This window comes from Schistocerca nitens, chromosome 12 (assembly GCF_023898315.1).
Source record: "Schistocerca nitens isolate TAMUIC-IGC-003100 chromosome 12, iqSchNite1.1, whole genome shotgun sequence".
Classification (NCBI taxonomy): Eukaryota; Metazoa; Arthropoda; class Insecta; order Orthoptera; family Acrididae; genus Schistocerca; species Schistocerca nitens.
In genome coordinates, this window is record NC_064625.1 from 193105435 (window position 1) to 193131095 (window position 25661).

At 38.6% G+C, this 25661-nt stretch overlaps 2 protein-coding genes across 7 annotated transcripts in view; one reads left to right on the forward strand and one right to left on the reverse strand.

Moving 5' to 3' along the window:
- The window catches only part of LOC126215158 (pre-mRNA-splicing factor 18), a 119387-nt gene extending 111216 nt beyond the window's left edge, over window positions 1-8171 (reverse strand). For 2 of the 5 annotated variants that reach the window (XM_049941825.1, XM_049941826.1), the window contains exon 1: window positions 7927-8144. The gene's annotated coding sequence lies outside the window, so the exon portion shown is untranslated. Of the gene's footprint in view, window positions 1-7926 lie in introns of all 5 variants that reach the window. The other 3 variants (XM_049941828.1, XM_049941824.1, XM_049941827.1) reach the window with 2 other exon arrangements.
- A 104-nt stretch (window positions 8172-8275) lies between these two features.
- LOC126215157 (protein Lilipod) overlaps window positions 8276-25661 on the forward strand; it is a 413331-nt gene continuing 395945 nt past the window's right edge. The window contains exon 1 of one of the 2 annotated variants that reach the window (XM_049941822.1): window positions 8276-8647. In XM_049941822.1, the coding sequence (XP_049797779.1) occupies window positions 8588-8647 (60 nt within the window). In that variant the 5' untranslated portion in view covers window positions 8276-8587. The remainder of the gene's footprint in view (window positions 8648-25661) is intronic. The other variant, XM_049941823.1, reaches the window with a different exon arrangement.

Here is a 25661-nt window from a genome sequence, read left to right on the forward strand (position 1 = left end):
TGCCAACCTAGTTACATTAGTTGGCATATGCGTCCGATCAACCATGAAAGGCTAAGCAAGGCAAGGGATTTGCTAACCAATTTCAGCTGTCATAGCAGAAAAAGTCTGCAAAGATGTGCATTTCACAATGTAACAGCACAGATATAGGGAAGCAAATGTTATCAAAGTTCACACTGGGCCTCAAGAGCCAAACTCTGCTATGAACAGGTGTGCAACATCACCAACAGATCAAAGTTTGCCTGGACAGCTGGCAGCAACAACACTTAGAAACACTTCACATAAAATCTGAGGAGCTTAAGACCAAAACGACCTTCAAGAATGAACCAGGATTTTTTCTACCCCAGAACAGGAAAAGTTGCAGTATGGAACTTTCAACAAATGTGCAGACAACCAACTTCTCTACGACCAGTTCGATAAAACAAACTGTAAGTGTAACTAAATCTAGGCTCCCATCAAATTCTTTTCAAGATATGAATCTAAATATTCAGTCTCTAAGAAATAAATACATTAAACTAGAAGTTTTTTGATGAGTTTAACATTGGGTGCTTGTGTCTTTCGGAGCATTGGTGTAGGGAATATGAATTAAACAACATCATTATACGCCCTTTTAGACTAGCTAGCTCTTACTGTAGGGAAAATGCCTGAAGTGGTGGTGTCTATATTTATACAAAAACAGGGATGAAATTCAAAAGGAGATGCGATATTGAAAAGTCAAGTGTAGAAAAGCATTTTGAAGCAGCTGCTATTGAGTTGTATGGTAAGCAAAGGAAAATGATAGTAATGATTGTGTACAGGTCACCATGTGGAGTTATAGATAAATTTTTTTCAAAACTAGAAATTGTGTTAAACATTGGGTACAATGAAAAAGCTTCTGTGCTTCTTTGTGGGGATTTTAACATAAATCTTATGTGCAATAATACGGTTAAAGATAAATTTCTGAATATTTTACAGTATTTTAACATGTTACCCCATGTAATAGGCCCTACCTGAATAACACACACATCACAGACCGTAGTAGATAATATATTCTCAAAAATAGATTGCAATGAAGAGGAGGTCAATAACACTGATCTTGGTTTATCTGATCACAAGCTCTGGTGCTTACTGTTCCACCAATTTGTTGTTGTTGTGGTCTTCAGTCCTGAGACTGGTTTGATGCAGCTCTCCATGCTACTCTATCCTGTGCAAGCTTCTTCATCTCCCAGTACCTACTGCTACCTACATCCTTCTGAATCTGCTTAGTGTATTCATCTCTTGGTCTCCCTCTACGATTTTTACCCTCCACGCTGCCCTCCAATGCTAAATTTGTGATCCCTTGATGCCTCAAAACATGTCCTACCAACCGATCCCTTCTTCTAGTCAAGTTGTGCCACAAACTTCTCTTCTCACCAATCCTATTCAATACCTCCTCATAGTTACGTGATCTACCCACCTTAACTTCAGCATTCTTCTGTAGCACCACATTTCGAAAGCTTCTATTCTCTTCTTGTCCAAACTATTTATCGTCCATGTTTCACTTCCATACATGGCTACACTCCATACAAATACTTTCAGAAACGACTTCCTGACACTTAAATCTATACTAGATGTTAACAAATTTCTCTTCTTCAGAAACGATTTCCTTGCCATTGCCAGTCTACATTTTATATCCTCTCTACTTTGACCATCATCAGTTATTTTACTCCATAAATAGCAAAACTCCTTTACTACTTTAAGTGTCTCATTTCCTAATCTAATCCCCTCAGCATCACCCGGTTTAATTTGAGTAGATTCTATTATCCTCTTTTTGCTTTTGTTGATGTTCATCTTATATCCTCCTTTCAAGACACTGTCCATTCCGTTCAACTGCTCTTCCAAGTCCTTTGCTGTCTCTGACAGAATTACAATGTCATCGGCGAACCTCAAAGTTATTACTTCTTCTCCATGAATTTTAATACCTACTCTGAATATTTCTTTTGTTTCCTTTACCGCTTGCTCAATATACAGATTGAATAACATCGGGGAGAGGCTACAACCCTGTCTCAGTCCTTTCCCAACCACTGCTTCCCTTTCATGCCCCTCGACTCTTATAACTGCCATCTGGTTTCTGTACAAATTGTAAATAGCCTTTCGCTCCTTGTATTTTACCCCTGCCACCTTCAGAATTTGAAAGAGGGTATTCCAGTTAACGTTGTCAAAAGCTTTCTCTAAGTCTACAAATGCTAGAAACGTAGGTTTGCCTTTTCTTAATCTTTCTTCTAAGATAAGTCGTAAGGTTAGTATTGCCTCACGTGTTCCAACATTTCTACGGAATCCAAACTGATCTTCCCCGAGGTCCGCTTCTACCAGTTTTTCCATTCGTCTGTAAAGAATTCGTGTTAGTATTTTGCAGCTGTGACTTATTAAACTGATAGTTCGGTAATTTTCACATCTGTCAACACCTGCTTTCTTTGGGATTGGAATTATTATATTCTTCTTGAAGTCTGTGGGTATTTTGCCTGTCTCATACATCTTGCTCACCAGATGGTAGTTTTGTCATGACTGGCTCTCCCAAGGCCATCAGTAGTTCTAATGGAATGTTGTCTGCTCCCGGGGCCTTGTTTTGACTCAGGTCTTTCAGTGCTCTCTCAAACTCTTCACGCAGTATCTTATCTCCAATTTCATCTTCATCTACATCCTCTTCCATTTCCATAATATTGTCCTCAAGTACATCGCCCTTGTATAAACCCTCTATATACTCCTTCCACCTTTCTGCCTTCCCTTCTTTGCTTAGAACTGGGTTGCCATCTGAGCTCTTAATATCCATACAAGTGGTTCTCTTCTCTCCAAAGGTCTCTTTAATTTTCCTGTAGGCAGTATCTATCTTACCCCTAGTGAGACAAGCCTCTACATCCTTACATTTGTCCTCTAGCCATCCCTGCTTAGCCATTTTGCACTTCGTGTCGATCTCATTTTTGAGACGTTTGTATTCCTTTTTGCCTGCTTCATTTACTGCATTTTTATATTTTCTTCTTTCATCAATTAAATTCAATATTTCTTCTGTTACCCAAGGATTTCTACTAGCCCTCATCTTTTTACCTACTTGATCCTCTGCTGCCTTCACTACTTCATCCCTCAGAGCTACCCATTCTTCTACTACTGTATTTCTTTCCCCCAGTCAATTGTTCCCTTATGCTCTCCCTGAAACTCTCTACAACCTCTGGTTCTTTCAGTTTATCCAGGTCCCATCTCCTTAAATTCCCACCTTTTTGCAGTTTCTTCAGTTTCAATCTGCAGTTCATAACCAATAGATTGTGGTCAGAATCCACATCTGCCCCTGGAAATGTCTTACAATTTAAAACCTGGTTCCTAAATCTCTGTCTTACCATCATATAATCTATCTGATACCTATTAGTATCTCCAGGATTCTTCCAGGTATACAACCTTCTTTTATGATTCTTGAACCAAGTGTTATTATGCTCTGTGCAAAATTCTACAAGGCGGCTTCCTCTTTCATTTCTTCCCCCCAATCCATATTCACCTACTATGTTTCCTTCTCTCCCTTTTCCTACTGACGAATTCCAGTCACCCATGACTATTAAATTTTCATCTCCCTTCACTACCTGAATAATTTCTTTTATCTCGTCATACATTTCATCAATTTCTTCATCATCTGCAGAGCTAGTTGGCATATAAACTTGTACTACTGTAGTAGGCATGGGCTTTGTGTCTATCTTGGCCACAATAATGCGTTCACTATGCTGTTTGTAGTAGCTAACCCGCACTCCTATTTTTTTATTCATTATTAAACCTACTCCTGCATTACCCCTATTTGATTTTGTATTTATAACCCTGTAATCACCTGACCAAAAGTCTTGTTCCTCCTGCCACCGAACTTCACTAATTCCTACTATATCCAACTTCAACCTATCCATTTCCCTTTTTAAATTTTCTAACCTACCTGCCCGATTAAGGGTTCTGACATTCCACGCTCCGATCCGTAGAATGCCAGTTTTCTTTCTCCTGATAACGATGTCCTCTTGAGTATTCCCCGCGCGGAGATTCGAATGGGGGACTATTTTACCTCCGGAATATTTTACCCAAGAGGACGCCATCATCATTTAATCATACAGTAAAGCTGCATGTCCTCGGGAAAAATTACGGCTGTAGTTTCCCCTTGCTTTCAGCCGTTCGCAGTACCAGCACAGCAAGGCTATTTTGGTTAGTGTTACAAGGCCAGGTCAGTCAATCATCCAGACTGTTGCCCCTGCAACTACTGAAAAGGCTGCTGCCCCTCTTCAGGAACCACATGTTTGTCTGGCCTCTCAACAGATACCCCTCCGTTGTGGTTGCACCTACGGTATGGCTATCTGTATCGCTGAGGCACGCAAGCCTCCCCACCAACGGCAAGGTCCATGGTTCATGGGGGAAGGTTCCCCCAATGCCTGTGAAAAAAACATCTTGCCACACTTATAAAAGGATTTTTTCTAAAGAAAACTGCACACATTTTGTTAACTGTCTAACCAATGAAAGATGTGAGATTAGAATCAAGTGAAAATAATGCATATAATACCGTTTCTTCTATATTCATGTCGCATTTTGAAATGTGTTTCCCTAAGAAATTAGCGAGGTCCAAGTCTTCGGAAGAAAAAGCACACAAACCTTGGATAACTACAGGCTTTAGGACTTCCAGTGTAACCATGAAAAGACTGAACCAAGAAATTAAAACTTGCTCAGATCCACAGTTTCTAGAATATGTAAAAACATACAGGAATATATACCGAAAGGCAATAGTAAAGGCAAAATTGCTATATAATGACAATTTAATCAGTAACTCAGACAACAAACCACAAACTATATGAGACATTGTGAGGAATGAAACTACTACCTTGGGAGAAGAGGAAGAAATAATACTCAAAAGCAGTGAAAATTGCAATATAGAAAAGAAGGAAATGGCAAACTATATTAATAACTATTTTTTAAATGTACCGCGTTCATTAAACTTAACTTCACAAAACAAAAAATAATACATGCTCCAAGGGTTGCCTGCAGCATGAATATTACTTCAACAAATGAACAGGAAGTAATTAGAGTGATTAGAAGCTTAAAACCAAAAATGGCAGCAGGTGCTGATGAAGTACCAGTTGCAATCATAAGGACTGCAGTGTAGATTGTAAAATCTTTAACACATATTGTAAATTTATCCTTTAGTGAAGGTGTGTTTCCTCAGTGACTGAAGATCTCAAAAGTGAGGCCACTATTTAAAAATGGAGACATACATAAAATAGAAAACTACCGTCCCATATCACTTCTTCCTGCTTCTTCCAAAATGTTGGAGAAACTGATGAAATTGAGAGTCACTAGTTACCTAGACAATGATAAACTTTGGAATAGTAATCAACATGGTTTTCATGCAAAATGAAGCACAGGAACTGCAGTCATAGGCCACACCCAAGAAATAATTAAAGCGACAGAAGCGTCTGATCCCACGCGTCGGCTTTGACCCGTGACGTAAGGGTGTTGTCATGTGTGACGTCATGACGGCGCGGAGTTTGGTTTGAGTGTGGCTGTCTCCAGTTCTGCTTTATCTTATTTTATTTACTTTTCTGACCTGTTCGTTCTATCTCGTGAGATTTTTTTTTTTTAATTTAAAAACATTTATTACTTATTTTAATTATCTGTTTCCTCCAATTTCTGTTTTAGTTTATTATATTTATCTTTCTGATCTGTTCGTTCTATCCCATGAGATTTTTTTTTTTTTAAAGACAAAAAACACTAATCCGCTAGTGAAGCATTTTTATCTTCTATGGGTTGCAGGGGTTACGACCCCTGTGGAGGTGGGTGAGTATTCCTGCATGGCTGTCTTCACTTACACGTTGTAGCTACGCAAGGCGTCTAAATTTGTTTATATTTAGTTTGCCCCCCACCCAAAACACCCCATTTCCCGCGCTTGTCCCGTTAGTGTCATTAGGCTTCTTGTGGAAAGTGGTTTTTTTTTTTTTTTGCCCCCGCTATGTCTGTGACGTCATGAGTCAAAGCAGACGGGCGGGATCGGACACTTCCGTATTTCCGTAGTAGGAATCAATTTAGAGCTATCGAAAGCTTTCGATATGGTCTACCATGAAATACTCCTTGACAAGCTGGAAGCAGTAGGTATTAGAGGAAGAGTTAAAATGTGGTTTGAGTTATATATCAAAAACAGATCTCAGATTGTAGAGCTCACTACTGTAAATTCATATCAAAAAATAACGTTAGTTTCAGAAGCAAAAGAAGTTCCTTTAGGAGTACCCCAGCGCAGCATCTTAGGGCCACTACTCTTTCTCATATATGTCAATGATTTACAGTTACAATACGATACAGCCAAAATTGTACTATATGCAGATGACAAGTCTGATAGTGAGCGACTTTAAAAACTCTTTACAGTCAACTGCTGACAAAATCCTAAAAAGTATTGAGACTTGGTTCAGTGAAAATAAACTTACACTCAATTCAAAGAAAACAAATTACATACAGTTTGGTAAAATGATTCAGGATGAAGACATTAATCTAGAACTGGATGACAGACTAATAGAGAGAGTGCACTTTGCAAAAGTGTTAGGAATGCATATAGATGAAGCTATGAATTGGAAACACCATGTAAAATTTCTTACACACAGACTTAACTCAGCCTGCTTTGCACTGAGAGTTACTGCAAATGTTTGCACTCTAGAAGGCATCAGAATGGCATACTTGGGATACTTTCATTCTGTTGCCTCATTTAGAATAGTGTTCTGGGCCAGCTCAAAATCTAATTTGAAAGACATTATTATCTTACAAAAATGGGCTGTTCGAATAATTACCCACAGTCCAACACAAGCTCACTGCATACCTCTTTTCAAAAAGTTAGGAATACTTACTCTGCCATCAGTCTATATACTTAAATGTATACTCTTAACCAAAGCTAATCTAAGCAATCTCCACACAAATGCAAACTGTCACAACTATAACACAAGGAACAAGAATGATCTCCACATAGAACAAGTAAGAAGAACACGAACTCAGAAGCATGTAAGCCACATGGGCATTAAGCTCTATAATGCGCTGCCTCAGTACATTAAAGATTTAAAGGGCAATACAAATATTAAATTGGAACTTAGAAAAATTTTAATTGATAAATATTGCTACTCAATAAATGAATATCTTGAAGACCAAGAAACTGACTTCACAAACTAACCTCCAAAATTTTCTATCTTTGTTTGTTTCAGGTTTTATTACACTTTACCACCTATAGAACTAGTTATAAATTGTTACTGAGAAACAAATTACTATAAACCACTTATGTCGAAAGATACTGTAAGTTTGCTGTCATTTATTGCAGACAATTTCATTTTATACATTATATATTTTAATTTCTGTGTATGACAAATCCAATTGTAGACAATTTCATTTTGTATATTCTATATTGTTAATTTCTATTTATGACAAGTCCAATATCGTTTGTACGATGACATGAATGCTAAATAAATAAATAAATAAAATAAATGCCACATTACTTTGATGCAAATGTAATTCTCTCAAAAAAGCAGTTCTACTCCTTCATCTTCCTTGATAAAGTTAATTAAAGAATATCCCATAAAAACTACGCCAGTGAGATGTTTCTTGCTTAAATTTCTTTAATATGCATAGAAAACGAGAACAATGGTGCGACGAGAAAGCAGTCATCTATTAACAAGCACGCAGTAATACATGAATTCTAACGAAATGGCAAAAATGACATATTCCATGCTGTGATTTTCATACCGCATATGATCAGCACACCACATAACTACCTAATGACCTATGACACGTAACTACCTACTGCCAAATTATGAATTTAGGTTATCTATTTCCGTAAATGAAATGTGGCTGCCACAATAAACTTAGGGTAGAATCCAAAATCACTTATAGCGCATATCAATATGAAAATTAATGCTACAAAACTGAACTCACGTAATCAGCTTGGCGTTGCTGTATTACACACACAGTTTACTTGCTACAACACGTCTGACAAACTGTATAAACAAATACTTCTCTTCGACTACACTCGATTGTTTTCAAAGCCGCGTCCATATTTGTTCTGCCAACCCACAACCGTATTAAAATCCAGTCAGCTGATCGATAATGCTTTCCCATTCCTGTTTTCAGCTCGCTCACAAACTAGGGACCAGTGTCGATATCTGTTAATATATCATTATGAAGTTTATTGTTTCGGAAAGAGTCCTGAAGAACTTAATTAATCAATGCATTTCCTGTCACTGTCATTGCACTTATGTTTGCAGCAGTGCATCGGTTACTAGCACGGAGTTCTTGAACGTAACTTCCAGCTGAGCATCAGTGCTCCAAAGAAAGCCGAAGAGGTAGCGTCACACTTCTGTGTTGTGGCTTACAGTCAGTCTGTGCGAGTTGTTTGTGTCGCGGCAACTGTGAGCAGGCTAGCGGTTTACAGTCAGGTGGCTCCAAAATGAAGTGTATTCGCTTATCTTCGAGCCTGAGTGTTTGCGCTGCAAAATTCCCTCGGTGAACGCCCAGTTATTAGAACTTTGGTAGAGAGCAAAATGTGGCTGCCGAAAGTGAAGGCTGTTTTGTTGAAGATATTGATGAGTGGGTGAAGATGGAAGATGATCCCGATGCAAGAGAGCAAATTTTCCACAACACCGTCCGAGAATATGTTGTAAGTATAGTCTTACTTGCCAATGTAGGTCAAACATTTCAGTTCTTTCTCTCTCGCCCAAGACGTATTTTAAATAGAGCTCATGAGCATTTCGTATCGTGGGTTGTCAATTTACAAAGCCTACTTTCAGTAATATTAATATATGCTGCAAAGCGGTTTTCATTTAGGCTTTTACAAAATATAGATTTAGTAATTGTCCTGGAAAAATGCAGTGAATTAGTGATAATCATTTTAAATGGATATGCGGCTTCTCTGGCGATATTATTCTTGAATCTTACTTCCAAACAATGCTTATCTTAGTATATCGATGAATTGTGATTTTTGTCTCGTGTAGACTAACAAAACTGAGCGCTTGTAGACTTTAAGTGTAAGTTTGTCATCATTTGTAAATAAATTTTATTATGCTTTACTGGTTTCGACAAATTAATTTGTCACCTACAGAAGCTTAGTTTCCTTCTTCATAGAAGGATAATGCCATGGTATGTGCCTTTTATGAAGAGATCATTGACTGTCTGCTAAACTAAGCTTCTGAAGATCAAATTAATTTGTCGAAACTGGTAAAGCATAATAAAATATAGTTGCAATTGATCACGAAATTTATCCTGAGAGATTAATACTACAGTTTCTGAAAATTATAGCAATGACTAAAATAACACTTGTGGACTGTTTTATGTTCGTAAATGACAAGTGAAAGTATCTTATTGTCTTCCATATCTTTCAAACTTCTTGTGGGAACTTCCAGACACTAATGGACCTCACCTAAAACATAAGGTGATCTGCCCACGACAAAAAACACCCTTTCCATTAATATTTTTGCCTGTTGAAAAAGAGATTCCTGAGATTAGCGCAAAGTAAGCCCCTTAATTTATTGTTAAAGGGATCCCTGCATGAAGTCTTGCGTATTGTTATCGCAGTGGGAATTTAATTATGAATGTTATTGTATAGTTGGTGAATTAAGAGCCATTTAATAAATTGTCGCATCTCGATTTTCTTTTCACATAACGCGATAGACAGGATTTCTGCGACCATGTGCAAAGGCAAGTTTTAGTTTTGGCGTACTTCGGTACATGTATAAAATTAAATAATTTAAATTTAAACTTTGTGTGAATGGGAATGTACTTTCTATTACATCTGCTCTGCGATTTTCTTTGCTTTAGTGCTACCTAGGTAGCAGAAAAACGACGACACAGTGTTCATGTCACTTTTTAACATATAAGCAAGACATTAAGTAAGTGCGTTTTTCCGCCCGTTTCCTCAAAAGCTCAGAAAATAGTGGCGCAGCATTTGTCTAACTTGGTACGCACAATTAATTACATTTGTGACAGTGCAGTAACGATTATGTAGTTTGCAGCATGTTGTTCATATTGAGATGGAAGGGATATGCTCACAACTTCAATTCGTTAAGGTTAGTGTTGTCCTATGTTCCTGACAGTACGTCAAAAGAATGTTTGGATGTAAACATTCGAAGGCTGTTTCCAGAGAACGTATGACACCCCCACCCTATCCTCCACCTCGAATAAAAGTGGCAGGAATTTGTTGTTGTTGTCGTGTGTGTGTGTGTGTGTGTGTGTGTGTGTGTGTGTTTTGCAAAATTACGCACACGACTGTAGAGAATTGACACAGAAATTGTTTTACTTTGTGAGGATAACATTGTTCAGTGTTGAACTCAGACGCCAGACCTTATTATACCTCGGTCACACTCAGGGTTCAGTGGTGCTCAGGTATGTTGTCCACGCCTGTAATATTTGTCTCTTAGAAAACTATTGAGCTGGTGTTTACATATAATTTGTAAGACACGCGGTAATGACGTGGAATGGACCAATCTACCAGCCTTTAATCGTGTGTATGTTCGGGTAGCTATGTCAGTAACGCCTGAGAGCGGGCTTGTCCCTAAATTGTTGTGTTAATAGAGTTCGTAAACGGTGAATCGCAATAACTATATCCCGAAAGACTGGTGGAGCTCTTTGACTACGCCTTAACTCAGTGCGACACTTGAAAAGTTCCTTGACCTGTGCGTCGGAAGCCAGCTACTGATACTCGACTCGGTACATTCGCTGTGATTTGACTATCGTTGTCAATATTTCCCACCGAAAAAGCCACAGGTCCACAGCCGCTGTGTTAGATTAGCCAGTGCCGTAATGATGCAACAGCTGACGGGTCGCTATATTTTTTATGTTAAGTACGACGTTAATGGTAATGTTAATTGTATATCAATAAATATTATTGTTTCCAATATTAGTATTTACGTTTGGTTGAGGAAGAACGCCATATCAAACTTTGTAATGGCTGATCATATGTAGAGTATACTTAACTAATAGTTTCTATACATTCTGTATGTTAAAAAAATATTTATACTCTGACATACAGTGAGGCAACTTCAGCCGTATATTCGATGGAAATAATAGGATGATGGCCCGTCATCGAAATAGCCACATTTTCCATATCCCTGTAGGCGCCCTCCTTCACGATGGTATTTACAGAACACGACGTATGATTGAATGAACAAACGTAATGCCGCGTCCAAACGTTATGTTCATTCATAGCGGTGTTACAGGATGGGGACTTGTGTACATAAGATTTAACATTATCTACTTCATCCGAGAAGGACTTCTCTTAATCTGCGATGGTTTGGCATAAGACAAATTACGACAGTTGCCTCGAGAGGCTGTACCCTCATCCCCAGTCGCAAACAATGGTTTTCATATGCGCAATTTTGTTTACTGTTGGTATTAGTTTGCTTCTGTTTTATTCTGAATGAACTGCATACTGCAGGACGTCATTATATACTCACAGGCTGTACCACTGAGTACATTCAAAAAAAGGAAACACAATACAGTCAGTGGTAATATACGAAGGTTGGAACTTACATAGTGCAACTATTTATTCACAATGCAACCATTTATTCACAACAGACACAAAAGAGTTACATGTTTGCACCTGTTACTGTTCGTCAAAGTAGTCAGCAGCGTTTTGTAGAACGCGTTGCCAGTGGTGTGGAAGGCGTAGTATACCGTTAGCAGTCTGTTCTGTTGGTGCGAATGGAGCGTTCTACTGCCTGTCGAATCTCTGGAACAGTTCGGAATAGAATGCTACGAAGTGGTGCCTTCATCTTCGGAATCTAGTCAGTCACAAGGACCTAGGTCCTGGGAGTATGGTGGATGGTGTAGTACTTCCCAGTCCCATAAGTAGAGCAGCCACAGCAAAATGATGGGTAGGTTGCACAGAAAGTGTCGCCGCTTCTTTCGCAAAGCTGGTCGCAGGTGGTGCTCCAAAAACGAACAGCAATACTGCGCATTGACGGTCTGCCGTGGAGGAACGTAATGCGTTAGGATAACACCATCACAGTCGTACACGAGAATCACCATAACTTTAGACCGCACCATCATCAGAAGAGGCTCTGCTAACGGTATACTACGCCTTCCACATCGCTGGCAACGAGTTCTTCACAACGCTGGCGGCTACTTTGAAGGACAGTTACAGGTGCAAACATGTAACTCTTATGTATCGGTTGTGAATAAATAGTTGCAACTGTTTTAAGTTCCAACCCTCGTATATGGTGCGTGTGTTTTATATGTTAATACAACGTAGTATCCAGCTCGTTCGGAATAAAACACAAAGCAGACGGATAGCTCCAGCAAACAAAATTACGCACATGAAAGCCGCTGTATCCGTCTAAGGATCAGGTTGCAGACTCTCGAAATACGTCATTGGATCTCAATAAAAATGTTGTTGACGCAAGTACTTTGATTTGTCTATTTACAGGCATCAATTTGTGATTGTACAAACAAATGAAGGTACGTTATCTGAATTGTTATTTATTCATTGAAACATATGGGCGGCAATATTTGTGATGAAGTTAAGCGTGACAATAAATAAAATAGTTGTTAAATGTATTTGCCTGTCTCCATGTTCTCCGTTTAAGTATTTGTCTTTAACGCTATTTATGGAGTGCTTTGATATGTTGTGTTGTGGTCTTCAGTCCAAAGACAGGTTTGGTGCAGCTTTCCATGCTACTCCATCCTGTGCATGCCTCTTCATCCTTCTGCATCTGCTTAGTGTATTCATCCCTTGGCTCTCTCTACGATTTCTATCCTCTACAGCCCCTCCCTCCCCTCCCGCTCCCCTCGATACTAAATTGGTGAACTCATGATGCCTCAGAACGTGTCCTACCAACCGATCCCTTCTTCTAGCCAAGTTGTGCCACAAATTCCTCTTCACCCCAATTCTGATCAGTATTTCCTTATTAGTTATGTGATCTACCCATCTAATCTTCAGCATTCTTCTGTAGCACCAAATTTCAAAAGTTCTTCTTGCCTAAAATGTTTATCGTCCATGTTTCCCATCAGTACATGGCTACACTCCATACAAATACTTTAAGAAAAAGACTTCCTAGCACGTAAATCTATACTCGATGTTAACAAATTCAGAAACGCTTTTCTTGCCATTACCACTTTACATTTTATATCCTCTCTACGCCGATCATCCTGTTATTTTGCTGCCCAAATAGCAAAACCCATCTGCTACTTTAAGTGTCTCATTTCCTGATCTAATTCCCTCACCAACGCCTGATATAATTCGACTACATTCCATTATCTTCGTTTTGCTTTTGTTGCTCATCTTATAGCCTCCTTTAAAGACACTGTCCATTCAGTTCAACTGTTCTTCCAAGTCCTTTGCTGTCTCTGACAGAGTTACAATGTCATCGGCAAACTTCAAGGTTTTTTCTTCTCTTCCTGGATTTTAATTCCTACTTCAATTTTTTCTTTGGTTTTCTTTACTGCTTGTTCAGTGTACGGATTGAATAACACGGGGATAGGCTACATTCCGTCTCACTCCCTTCTCAACCATTACTTCCCTTTCGTGTCCCTCGACTCTTATAATAGTCATCCGGTTTCTGCACAAATTGTAAATAGCCTTTCGCCCCCTGTATTTGACTCCTCCCATTTGAAAGAGAGTGTTCCAGTCAACATTGTCAAAAGCTTTCTCTAAGTCTACAAATGCTAGAAACGTAGGTTTGCCTTTCCTTAATCTTTCTTCTAAGATAAGTCGTAAGGTCAGTATTGCCTCACGTGTTCCAACATTTCTACGGAATCCAAACTGATTTTCACCGAGGTCGGCTTGTACCAGTTTTTCTATTCGTCTGTAAAGAATTCGTGTTAGTATTTTGCAGCTGTGACTTATTAAACTGGTAGTTGATACTTTTCACACCTGTGAACACCTGCTTTATTTGGGATTGGAATTATTATATTCTTCTTGAAGTCTTCTTGCCCACCCGATGGAAGAGTTTGCTCATGGCTGGTTCTCCTAAGGCTATCAGTAGTTCTAATGGAATGTTGTTTACCTCCAGTGCATTGTTTCGACTTAGGTCTTTCCGTTCTCTGTGAAATTCTTCACGCAGTATCATCTCTCCCATCTCATATTCATCTACGCCCTCTTCCATTTCCGTAATATTGCCCTCCAGTACATCGCCTTTGTATAGACCCTCGATATACTCCTTCCACCTTTCGGCTCTCCCTTCTTTGCGTAGGACTGGATTACCATCTGAGCTCTTGATATTCATACAAGTGGTTCTCTTTTCTGCAAAGGTCTCTTTAATTTTCCTGGAGGCAATATGTATTTTACCCATAATGATGTATGCCTCTACATCCTTACATTTGTCTTCTAACCATTCCCGCTTATCCGTTTAGCACTTCCTGCCGATCTCATTTTTGAGACGTTTGTATTCCTTTTCGCCTGCTTCATTTGATGGCATTTTTATATTTTTTCCTTTCATCAATTCAATATTTTTTGTGTTACCCAAGGATTTATAATAGCCCTCGTCTTTTTACTTACTTGATCCTGTGCTGCCTTCACTATTTCGTCCCTCAAAGCTACCAATTCTTCTTATACTGTATTACTTTCCCGTGTTGTCGATTTTTCCCTAATGCTCCCTCTGAAACACTCTACAACCTCTAGTTCTTTCAGTTCATCCAGGTCGCATCTCCTTAAATTCCTGCTCTTTTTTTCAGTTTATTCATTTTTAGTTCATAAACAATAAATTGCGTTCAGGGTCTACATCTGCCTCTGGGAATGTCTTACAATTTAAAACCTAGTTTCTAAACCTGTCTTACCATCATATAATCAGTCTGAAATTTTTCGGTGTCTCCAGGTCTGTTCCACGTGTACAGCCTTGTTTCACGATTCTTAAACCAAGTGTTAGCGATGGTTAAGTTATGCTCTGTGCAAAATTTAACAGGCGCTTTCGTGTTTCATTTCTTACTCCCATTCCATATTCACCTATTACTTTTCCTTCTCTTCCTTTTCCTAGTATCGAATTCCAGTCCCCCAAGGCTATTAAATTTCGTCTCCCTTAACTATTTCAATAACTTCTTTTATCTCATGACATATTTGTTCAATCTCTTCATCTGCAGAGCTAGTTGACATATAAACTTATACTACTGTGGTAGGCGTGGGCTTCATGTCTATCTTGGCTACAATAATGTGTTCGCTATGGTGTTAGATCCGAAAGGGGGGCTGTTTTGCCTCTGGAATATTTTACTGAAGAGGACGCCATGATCATTTAACCACACAGTAAAGCCGCATGCCTTCGGGAAAAACTACGACTGTAGGTGCCCCTTGCTTTCAGCCGTTCGCAGTATCAGGACAGCAATGGTGTTTTTGGTTAGTGTTAAAAGGCCAGATCAGTCAGTTATCCAGACTGTTGCCCCTGCAACTACTGAATAGTCTGCTGCCCCTCTATAAATGAACCTAATTCTGTGGTCAACAGTTCAGATATATGATACACAGAATTATTATGCAACGAGCTATTATGTGCAATAACGCCCCAAAAAAATTATTTTGAGTATGTCGTGACTCTGTTGTAAAATTTGAGGTTTTAAGCAGCCGTCTGAAGCGTGTATAGCGGCGTACTCTTGCTGGTTCGAGTATAATTAGACACAACATTTTTTTCTTTTATTTGAACTATATTTTTATAGTATTGAAATGTTAAAAAGCAAAATAACGTTTTTACTATTCATTATCATCTTCTGAAAATACTATGTGTTTTATATATTATTACGTTTGTATTTGCTTTTAATCGTCACGATTTCTTGCAGTTTTAAACATGGCTGTTTCTGAGCAACTGTATACAGTTTTCAAACATAGGAATTAGGCAGCCAACTGGTTGCAAATAACTGTTTGGTACAATTGACCTAGGTTTCGACACGTACCAAGGATGTCTTCATCAGAATGAAATTTTGAGAAACCGTAAAATTACATTGCAAGAAATCAGTGGGCAGAATTTAGAGCAGCTGTATGATGCCCATGTTTGACTTATTTTCTGTTTGATGATTCGGATTTTTTATTAATTATAATCTATTGTGAATACTGATAATTGCTTGCGATTAGTTATTGAAAGTAAAAAGTATTCCTTTTATTATAAAATATTATTCAATATGTGTAAATTAACATTTCACTTCGATAGCAAATATAGAGTGGAAATAAGAGAAGATGCATTCAGCAAGAATCGAACCAACCTCGCGATAACAACACTAGAAAACCGGTGCGGACAGCGTTGTTTCTTTTCTTTATTATTATTATTATTATTATTATTATTATTATTATGTGCGATTGGACCCATACGGATCACGCAAAGCTTTTCCGATTCAATTTTTTAATTCTCCAAACTTCTCTCATTCTTTCCCCATGAATTCTCTTTCTTTCCTCTGTCCATTTTGTCCCCTGTCTCTTGCAAACTTCATTCTCGGGTTGTACTTTCCAACTATTGATTTTTTGCCTGTATACATTTCTGTTTATAACTTTTGAAGAATTTATTTGTGCATTTGCTAGATCTGTTTTGGTTTCTTGTATCCAGGGTATGGTTTTCAATGTATATTAAAATTTTGTGGGAGAGTCTGGGTGTTGGGAGTCTGTGGATATGACCGTAAAATTTTAGTCTTCTTTTCCGGATGTCTGCGGCGAGGTTAGATAATTTTTCTGTAGTTTTCCGAGACTGTAACCTGTATCCATCTTCAGTTCTTTTTGGGCCAAGAATCTTTCTGATAATTTTGCGTTCCTCTTTCAGGATGCCTTCCAGGTCGCCTTTTCTATGGAGTGTGAGTGTTTTGCTGGCATATAGTGCTTCGGGCTTGATTACTGTATTGTAGTGTCGTATTTTTGAGTGAATGGAGAGAGACTTTTTATTGTAGATGTTGTGGGTTTTCCAGTATGCTCTTTTCAGTTTTTGCAGCCGAACTTTTTGTGCAGTTTTCTCTCTCCCTGTGGGTTCTAGGACCTCGCCTAAGTATTTAAAGAATGGAACTCTCTCAATTTGTCCATATTTTGTAGTCAGTTTTTGAGTTTCAAATTTTGAGCAGATGAATTTGGTTTTTTGGAAGGAAATTTGTAGCCCAACTTTTTCGGCGCATTCTTTGAGAATGTCTATCTGTTTAATTGCTGTGGTCTCGTTTTCTGCTAGAATGGCCACGTCATCTGCAAATGCCAAGCATGAAATTTTAATACCATCTTTAGATCTTCCTAGTTGTATAGGCTTCCAGTAATTTCGATTCTTCAGTTCTTTTTCCCATTCTCGGATGACTTTGTCTAAGACAAGGTAGAAGAGGAGTGGAGACGAGCCGTCACCTTGTCTGACGCCGGTTTTGATCAGGAAGGGCTCTGATATTTCACCCAAGAATTTTATCTTAGAAGTTGTGTTTGTGAGCGTTTCTTTGATAAGGTTTAGGGTTTTCGGATCGAGTCCTAGCTCCTCAAGGATAATAAAGAGAGATTGCCTATCAATTGAATCATAAGCCTTTGCGAAATCAACAAAGGAACAAATGATCGGACTGTTTCTGACTGCTTTGTATTTTAGTGTTGTCTTCAGATTGAAAATTTGTTCTGCACAGGATCGGTGAGGGCGAAAGCCAGCTTGGTATTCACCAATACTGTGTTCGAGTTGTTCTTGTGTTCGTTGAAGAAGACAAGCTGAGAGGATTTTATAAGTGACTTGGAGAAGGGAATTCCTCGATAGTTGTTTATATCTGCCATGTCTCCCTTTTTATGCAGTGGATGAATTAGGGCGCATTTCCAATCTTCTGGTAGCTTTTCTGTCTGCCAAATGTCTGTGATGATTTGAGTGAGTTCTTTGAGGGAATTTGGTCCAAGATTTTTAAGTAGTTCTGCAGTGATATTATCTTCTCCGGATGCCTTGTTGTTTTTCAGTCTATGAATATGTCTTTGGATCTCCTCTAGTGTAGGTGGTGGGGATTCTGGATTTGTGTAGACAGCAGTTTCTTGAGGGAATCTTGAAGAAGGTTCAGGGCAATTGAGGAGTCCGGAAAAGTATCTTGCCAGCTCCTCACAATTTTCCCGATTTGTGAGCGCTAGTTTTCCATCTGGTTTTCTGAAACATAGATTTCGTGAGCCGTATCCATTGATTCTCCCAGCAAAGGTCTTATAGAAGTCTCGTACATTATAGTTACGGAAATTTTCTTCAATAGACTCACACTGTTCCTTGAGGTACTTCCTCTTGACTTGTCTGATTGTTTTTGCCACTTGTCTTCTGGTGTTGTGGAAGTGATCTAGATTTTCTGGGGATTTTTTACTGTTATACTTCAGAAAGGCTTTCTTTCTTTCTTCCAGCGCTTTTTCACATCCAGAGTCCCACCAGGGGTGTTTTGTGTTCTTTTTCAATGGGATCAGTTCTTTTGCCTTCTTTGTAATTTTTGTTCGAAATTTTTCCCAAGAGTCAGCTGGTTCCTTTTCCCACTCCTCCTTCAGATTGGTTTCTTTGATTGTTCGTGTGTCAAATTTCATCATGTGTGTTTTCTTCGGATAGAATTTTTTTGGGGTGAATTTCACTTTAATGCGTGTTAAGTAGTGGTCTGAGTCAATGTTCGCCCCTCTGCGGACTTGGACATCATGGATCTCTTTCTGTACGAAATAGGAGATGGCAATGTGGTCAATCTGATATTCGCCGATCTCTTGTATGGGGGACCTCCAGGTCTTTTGTTTTCTAGGTTTTTTTCTCAAAGATGTAGACATTATTTTTAGATTATTTTGTTGGCATAGTTCAATAAATCTCAGTCCGTTTCTGTTGGTGAATCTGTATGCTGGATATTTTCCTACAGTTTTTTGGTGTTCTTTCTCTCTGCCAATTTGTGCATTGAAATCTCCCATTAAGATTTTGATATCATCCCGGGAATTTTGGCCATGACATCTTCAAGTTTAGTCCAGAATTTTTCAGTTTGTAGTTGGCGTTTTTTGTTGTCTATGTTTGTGGGTGCATGAACATTTATCAATGTGTATTTCTTGTTGGCGCACTGGATACGCATGGTCATGAGGCGATTATTTATGGAAGAGACCTCTCTAATTGAGCCTAATATATTTCTGTGCACCGCAAATGCCATGCCCAGGAGTGGCGTACCATTGGCAATTCGTTTGTCGGTCTTGCTCTTGAAGATGCGATAGTTTCCATAGTCTATTGTATTTTCATCCGTGAATCTAGTTTCTTGTAACGCAAATATCTTAATTTTTTGTTGGTCTAGCTCTGTTACTAAGTTGTGTAATTTTCCAGGTTGAATTAGGGTCTGAATGTTAAAGGTACCAATGTACATGGGAACCTTGGGACGAAGTTTGCTTGAGAACTCTGATCGTGATGGCCCGGGTTCCCCAGAATCCGAAAACCCAGTCTGTCGACGAGTGGATTGGTTACCACCTGGGGTAATTCTGTCATTACTCTCACGAATCATGATAGCTTGTAAGTTTTGGTCCAGTGTTTCCACTGGGTGTTTAGAACCAGGGATTGTCAGTTCCTGGAGCATACAATACAGCCGCACCTACTAGATGGACAGACGCTGACCTCGCTGCCGCTCGACTCGAGTACAGACGCATTCAGGATTTGGAATGTGAGATTTTTTTTCAAGGTTTTCTCCTATAGATCCGCCGTGTTCTGCGTTAACAGGGTCACCTCGTGTAGGATGTGGCTCTTCACCACGCACGGACGGTCTTGGACGTAGCTTCCTCAGAGGCAAAGGTCTTGCATACCTCCTCAGCTCATCCCTGGGGTGGTGAGGACCAGTACTGAGTCAACCCCAAGCAAAGGTGCTACCTCTACCAACCACCTTGACCCCTTCTTTCCTTTATTATTATTATTTCTTTACTTTCTCAGACGTTAAGTCTGGTTGAGAATGGAAAGTGACGCGGACCTTGATCAAGCGTCACTTCCTATTAACTGTACGGTATGTGTTATATTGCATTTAGGAACTTTCGGGTAATTGAACATGTATCAATAATTACGGATTTCTGTAGTTGTATATATGTGTTTGGATGTAGCTGTATTGCATTGATGTACTGGTGGATATTGTGTGGTATGACTCCTGTAGTTGATACTATAATTGGTATGATGTCAACTTTATCCTGATGCCACATGTCTTTGACTTCCTCAGCCAGTTGGATGTATTTTTCAATTTTTTCTCATGTTTTCCTTTGTATATTTGTTGTATTGGGTATGGATATTTCGATTAGTTGTGTTAATTTCTTCTTTTTATTCGTGAGTATGATGTCAGGTTTGTTATGTGGCGTTGTTTTATCTGTTATAATGGTTCTGTTCCAGTATAATTTGTATTCATCATTCTCCAGTACATTTTGTGGTGCATACTTGTATGTAGGAACTTGTTGTTTTAAAAGTTTATGTTGTAAGGCAAGCTGTTGATGTATTATTTTTGCGACATTGTCATGTCTTCTGGGGTATTCTGTATTTGCTAGTATTGTACATCTGCTTGTGATGTGATCTACTGTTTCTATTTGTTGTTTACAAAGTCGGCATTTATCTGTTGTGGTATTGGGATCTTTAATAATATGCTTGCTGTAATACCTGGTGTTTATTGTTTGATCCTGTATTGCAATCATGAATCCTTCTGTCTCACTGTATATATTGCCTTTTCTTAGCCATGTGTTGGATGCGTCTTGATCGATGTGTGGCTGTGTTAGATGATACGGGTGCTTGCCATGAAGTGTTTTCTTTTTCCAATTTACTTTCTTCGTATCTGTTGATGTTATGTGGTCTAAAGGGTTGTAGAGGTGGTTATGAAATTGTAGTGGTGTAGCCGATGTATTTATATGAGTGATTGCTTTGTGTATTTTGCTAGTTTCTGCTCGTTCTATAAAGAATTTTCTTAAATTGTCTACCTGTCCATAATGTAGGATTTTTATATCGATAAATCCCCTTCCTCCTTCCTTTCTGCTTAATGTGAATCTTTCAGTTGCTGAATGTATGTGATGTATTCTATATTTGTGGCATTGTGAACGTGTAAGTGTATTGAGTGCTTCTAGGTCTGTGTTACTCCATTTCACTACTCCAAATGAGTAGGTCAATATTGGTATGGCATAAGTATTTATAGCTTTGGTCTTGTTTCTTGCTGTCAATTCTGTTTTCAGTATTTTTGTTAGTCTTTGTCTATATTTTTCTTTTAGTTCTTCTTTAATATTTGTATTATCTATTCCTATTTTTTGTCTGTATCCTAGATATTTATAGGCATCCGTTTTTTCCATCGCTTCTATGCAGTCGCTGTGGTTATCCAATATGTAATCTTCTTGTTTGGTGTGTTTTCCCTTGACTATGCTATTTTTCTTACATTTGTCTGTTCCAAAAGCCATACTTATATCATTGCTGAATACTTCTGTTATCTTTAGTAATTGGTTGAGTTGTTGATTTGTTGCTGCCAGTAGTTTTAGATCATCCATGTATAGCAAATGTGTGATTTTGTGTGGGTATGTTCCAGTAATATTGTATCCATAATTTGTATTATTTAGCATGTTGGATAGTGGGTTCAGAGCAAGGCAGAACCAGAAAGGACTTAATGAGTCTCCTTGGTATATTCCACGCTTAATCTGTATTGGCTGTGATGTGATATTATTTGAATTTGTTTGGACATTAAGTGTGGTTTTCCAATTTTTCATTACTATGTTTAGGAACTGTATCAATTTAGGATCTACTTTGTATATTTCCAATATTTGTAGTAACCATGAGTGGGGTACACTATCAAAAGCTTTTTGGTAATCAATGTATGCGTAGTGTAGCGACCTTTGTTTAGTTTTAGCTTGATATGTCACCTCTGCATCTATTATCAGTTGCTCTTTACATCCTCGTGCTCCTTTGCAACAGCCTTTTTGTTCTTCATTTATAATTTTGTTCTGTGTTGTATGTGTCATTAATTTCTGTTTAATGATTGAAGTTAATATTTTTTATATTGTTGGTAGGCATGTTATGGGGCGATATTTAGCTGGGTTCGCTGTGTCTGCTTGATCTTTAGGTTTCAGAAAGTTATTCCATGTGTAAGTGTATCAGGGAATGTGTATGGGTCTGCAATGTAACTGTTAAATAATTTAGTTAGATGTGAATGTGTTGAGGTGAACTTCTTTAACCAGAAATTTGCTATTTTATCATTTCCAGCGGCTTTCCAATTGTGAGTAGAATTAATTGCTTGGGTGACTTCATGTTGCAAAATTATCACTTCAGGCATTTGTGGTATCATCTTGTATGTGTCTGTTTCTGCTTGTATCCACCGTGCATGCCTGTTATGTTGTACCGGGTTAGACCATATGTTGCTCCAGAGGTGTTCCATGTCTGTTATGTTCGGTGGATTGTTTGTTTTAATGTGTGTGTTATCTATTGTCTGGTAAAATTTCTTTTGGTTTGTGTTGAATGTTTGGTTTTGTTTCCTTCTATTTTCACTTTTTTTGTATCTTCTGAGTCGTTTGGCTAATGCTTGTAATTTCTGCTTCTTTTCGTCTAATTGCTCTGTCGCTTCTTGTTGTGAGATTTTACCTAACCTTTTTCGTTTTTTTTCCGAGATTTCATTTCTTATAAATTGCGTTAGCTGTCCCACGTCTTTTCTCAATTTTTCTATTCTGATCTGCAGCCTGTGTTGCCATGCTGGTTTTGTGGGTTTCTTCTGTGTGTTGGTTGGTTCTGATCTCTGCCTAGTGTGTATATTTAGTGTAGTGAGTGCTCCTATATAAACCAGTAGTTGCAACTCTTCCATAGTTGTGTTTTCATTTATTTTGTTGTGTATGATTGTGTTGATAGTTTTTATTGTTTCGACTTGTGGGTTATTTGGTGGTCTATGCAAGAATGGTCTTATGTCTGTATTTGTGTCTCTGTATTCTATATATGTCAGCTGAAATTTTTCTTCTATATCTAACATGTGTGTCACTTCGTGTTCTATTTGTGCTTGTTCTGGTGGCTGTCTTGAGATTTCGTTTTCCTCTGATTGTTTAATTGGTGCGTGTTGTTCTTTGTTTGTTTGCTCTGGGATGTTTGAGTCCATTACTGTATTTTCTTCTTCTTCTGATTGCACATTATTTTGTTCCAGTATTTGTTGTACTTGTTGTTTGATGTTTTCTAATTCTGACTGGGGTATCCTGTTATTTTTGATTATTATTATTATTACTGAGAGTGCGCGGAAATCTTCGCTCAATTTTCATAAAGTGTGTTTGATACGTGTATCATAACTGTTGCGGGAGACCGAGGTCCGGGCACTGACACTCATATTATCGTACTTGAACGAAGAAAAAAAAAAAAGAAAATGGAGGAATTCAAGTCCATAAGGTGTCGAAGCTCGGGAAACATTTCCGTGACTGTCTGTACTGATCTGACCGACCGGTAACAGATTCAGAAGCGCGGCTCTGAATTGCTTCGACGTCTTCCTTCGACGCGATCTACTGGAGATCTGCATCTGCATCTACATACATAGTCCGCAAACCACGGCACGGTGCACGGCGGAAGGTGTGTGGTATCACTATTAGTCATTTCCTTTCCTGTTCCGCTCGCAAACAGAACGAGGGAAAAACGGCTGCCTCTTAAATTCGAGAATCTTATCTACATAGTCATTATGCGAAATGCACGTTGGCGGCAGTAGAATCCTTCTCCAGTCGGCCTCAAATGCCGGTTCCCTAAATTTGTGCAGTACTGTCTCGCACAAAGGTCATCGTCTTCCCTCCACGGATCCCCATTTGAATTCAGGAAGCACCTGTGTCATGCTTGGGTGCTGATCGAACCAACCGCTAGCAAGTCTAGCAGCCTGCCTCTCAATTGTTTCGGTGTCTTCTGTTAATCCGACAGTACTCGAGAATGGGCCGCACTAGCGCTGTATACGCCATCTGCTATACGGATGAACTACACTTTCCCAAAATTCTCGCAGTAAAACCAAGTCGAGCATTCGACTTCCCTATTGCCAACCTGACATACTCATTCCGTTTAATATCCCTTTGCAACTTTATGCCTAGATATTTAATCTAAATGACTGTGTGAAGCTGCACACGCATATAATTATGTCAATTACAATTTTTCACAATTAGCATGTGATTTGTATATTCTACCTCCACATGTCAAACGCCAAAAATTGTAATTTACATAATTATACGAAAGAATGTCACAGGTTTACATAAATATGTTCTTATGAATAAGAAAAGACAAATGACGTATACTCCTTGAGCCGTCAGATATGTGTTTATATAACAGGTATGTCAAACATTATCAAGAATCGTCACTGCCTAAAGTTTGACAGCAACAACGTACATGACAAACTGTGTACTAGGTTATAAGACATATTTCACAACCTGTCGTATGAACTGACAAGCATTTCATTTCTGTAGAAGTGCACAATGTAAGTAGATTTATATTACTGCTGTATATGTGCAGTTATCATTTTGTAGAAATCGATGCACATTTTGTTCCTCTGTATCAAATGTCGCTGACGATGGGTTATGAACCCGAATACCGGTTTTGGCAAATAAAATAGTTCTAGTGCATCTCACGGAGTAATGAAGATGTCTTTTGGTTATATTTAACACTTAAGCTTTCCCTTTGCTGTCTTTTATTGCCACTCCCCGACTGGGTAGAAGCAACACAGACTCAAAGGAAGGCCTCGGCGCTTGTTGGTGACGTCACGTCAGCTAGGCACATGAACGCCAGGTCTGTTGCAGGCATACTCACAATGGTGGTGTCTCCCTCTCTGACATAGGAGAATGTGAAACTATTGGCGGTAGTTGACCGACACACATTGTTCTGAGAGATTTCTGCAATCAATTAATTGTGCAATTCATTACGCTTCTAAGCAAATAGTGTACTCCTGGACTTAAATTTCCACCTGTTTTAAGGATTGACACACAAAAACAACTTCACGGTCCAGCACCAACAGAATTCGTGCTTCTTTACCTTATTTGTAAATCTGAGGAAGTTACGTTTGTACTGGGTTGCTTTTACAAGAAACTGTGAACATATTGGTGCTCTTCTTTAGGTGTCTCGGTTGACTATGGGGTGAGGAGCACTGAATATTAATGAAATATCTTGCGATTGTACACGTTGGGGCAGGGGGTGGGGGACAGAAGAAGAGGCAAAAGAGAGATACTTGTTTTATCAAATAAAATTTTTTTATCTTATAAAGTTTCTCCTTTGAGTTGCAAGAGGGGAATATTGATCTTTTCTAATGTGCATGTTTAAAAAAGTTTAAGCTCAGCAGTATTTTCGATGTATGAAGCTATTTTGTTTTCTGTTTAGAATTCCTTTCGTTGAAAACGACTGTAATCTAATGCCTGCAACAGTTGGACATTTACACGTGTAAATTAGTTCACATTTCCAGTGACGATGACAAACGTAAATAAATAAAAGAAACGAGTTCATTGTAAGGGGGTTGGGGTAAGTATGGATAACAAAATGGATCAAGTAAATATAGTTACTCGAATGTAAAATTTCCGAAGCTTGCAATGTGGCAAAGAATCTTCTCATATTGATCTACGTTTGTTTCGATAGGATAACTATGATCTTCATTTGTAGCTTTACGATAGTAAGAAAATGTTTCATCTAAATAAAAGTGCAGAATCCAAAACGATACCAAACATTCTGTCCAAAAATAAGAGATTTATAGTGATAAGCACGCTCAGGCGTTTCTGCCTGCAACAGACGTGGCGTTCGCCGTGCCTAGCTGACGTGACGTCACCAAGCGTCGAGGCCTCCGTTTGAGTCGGTGTCGGTAGA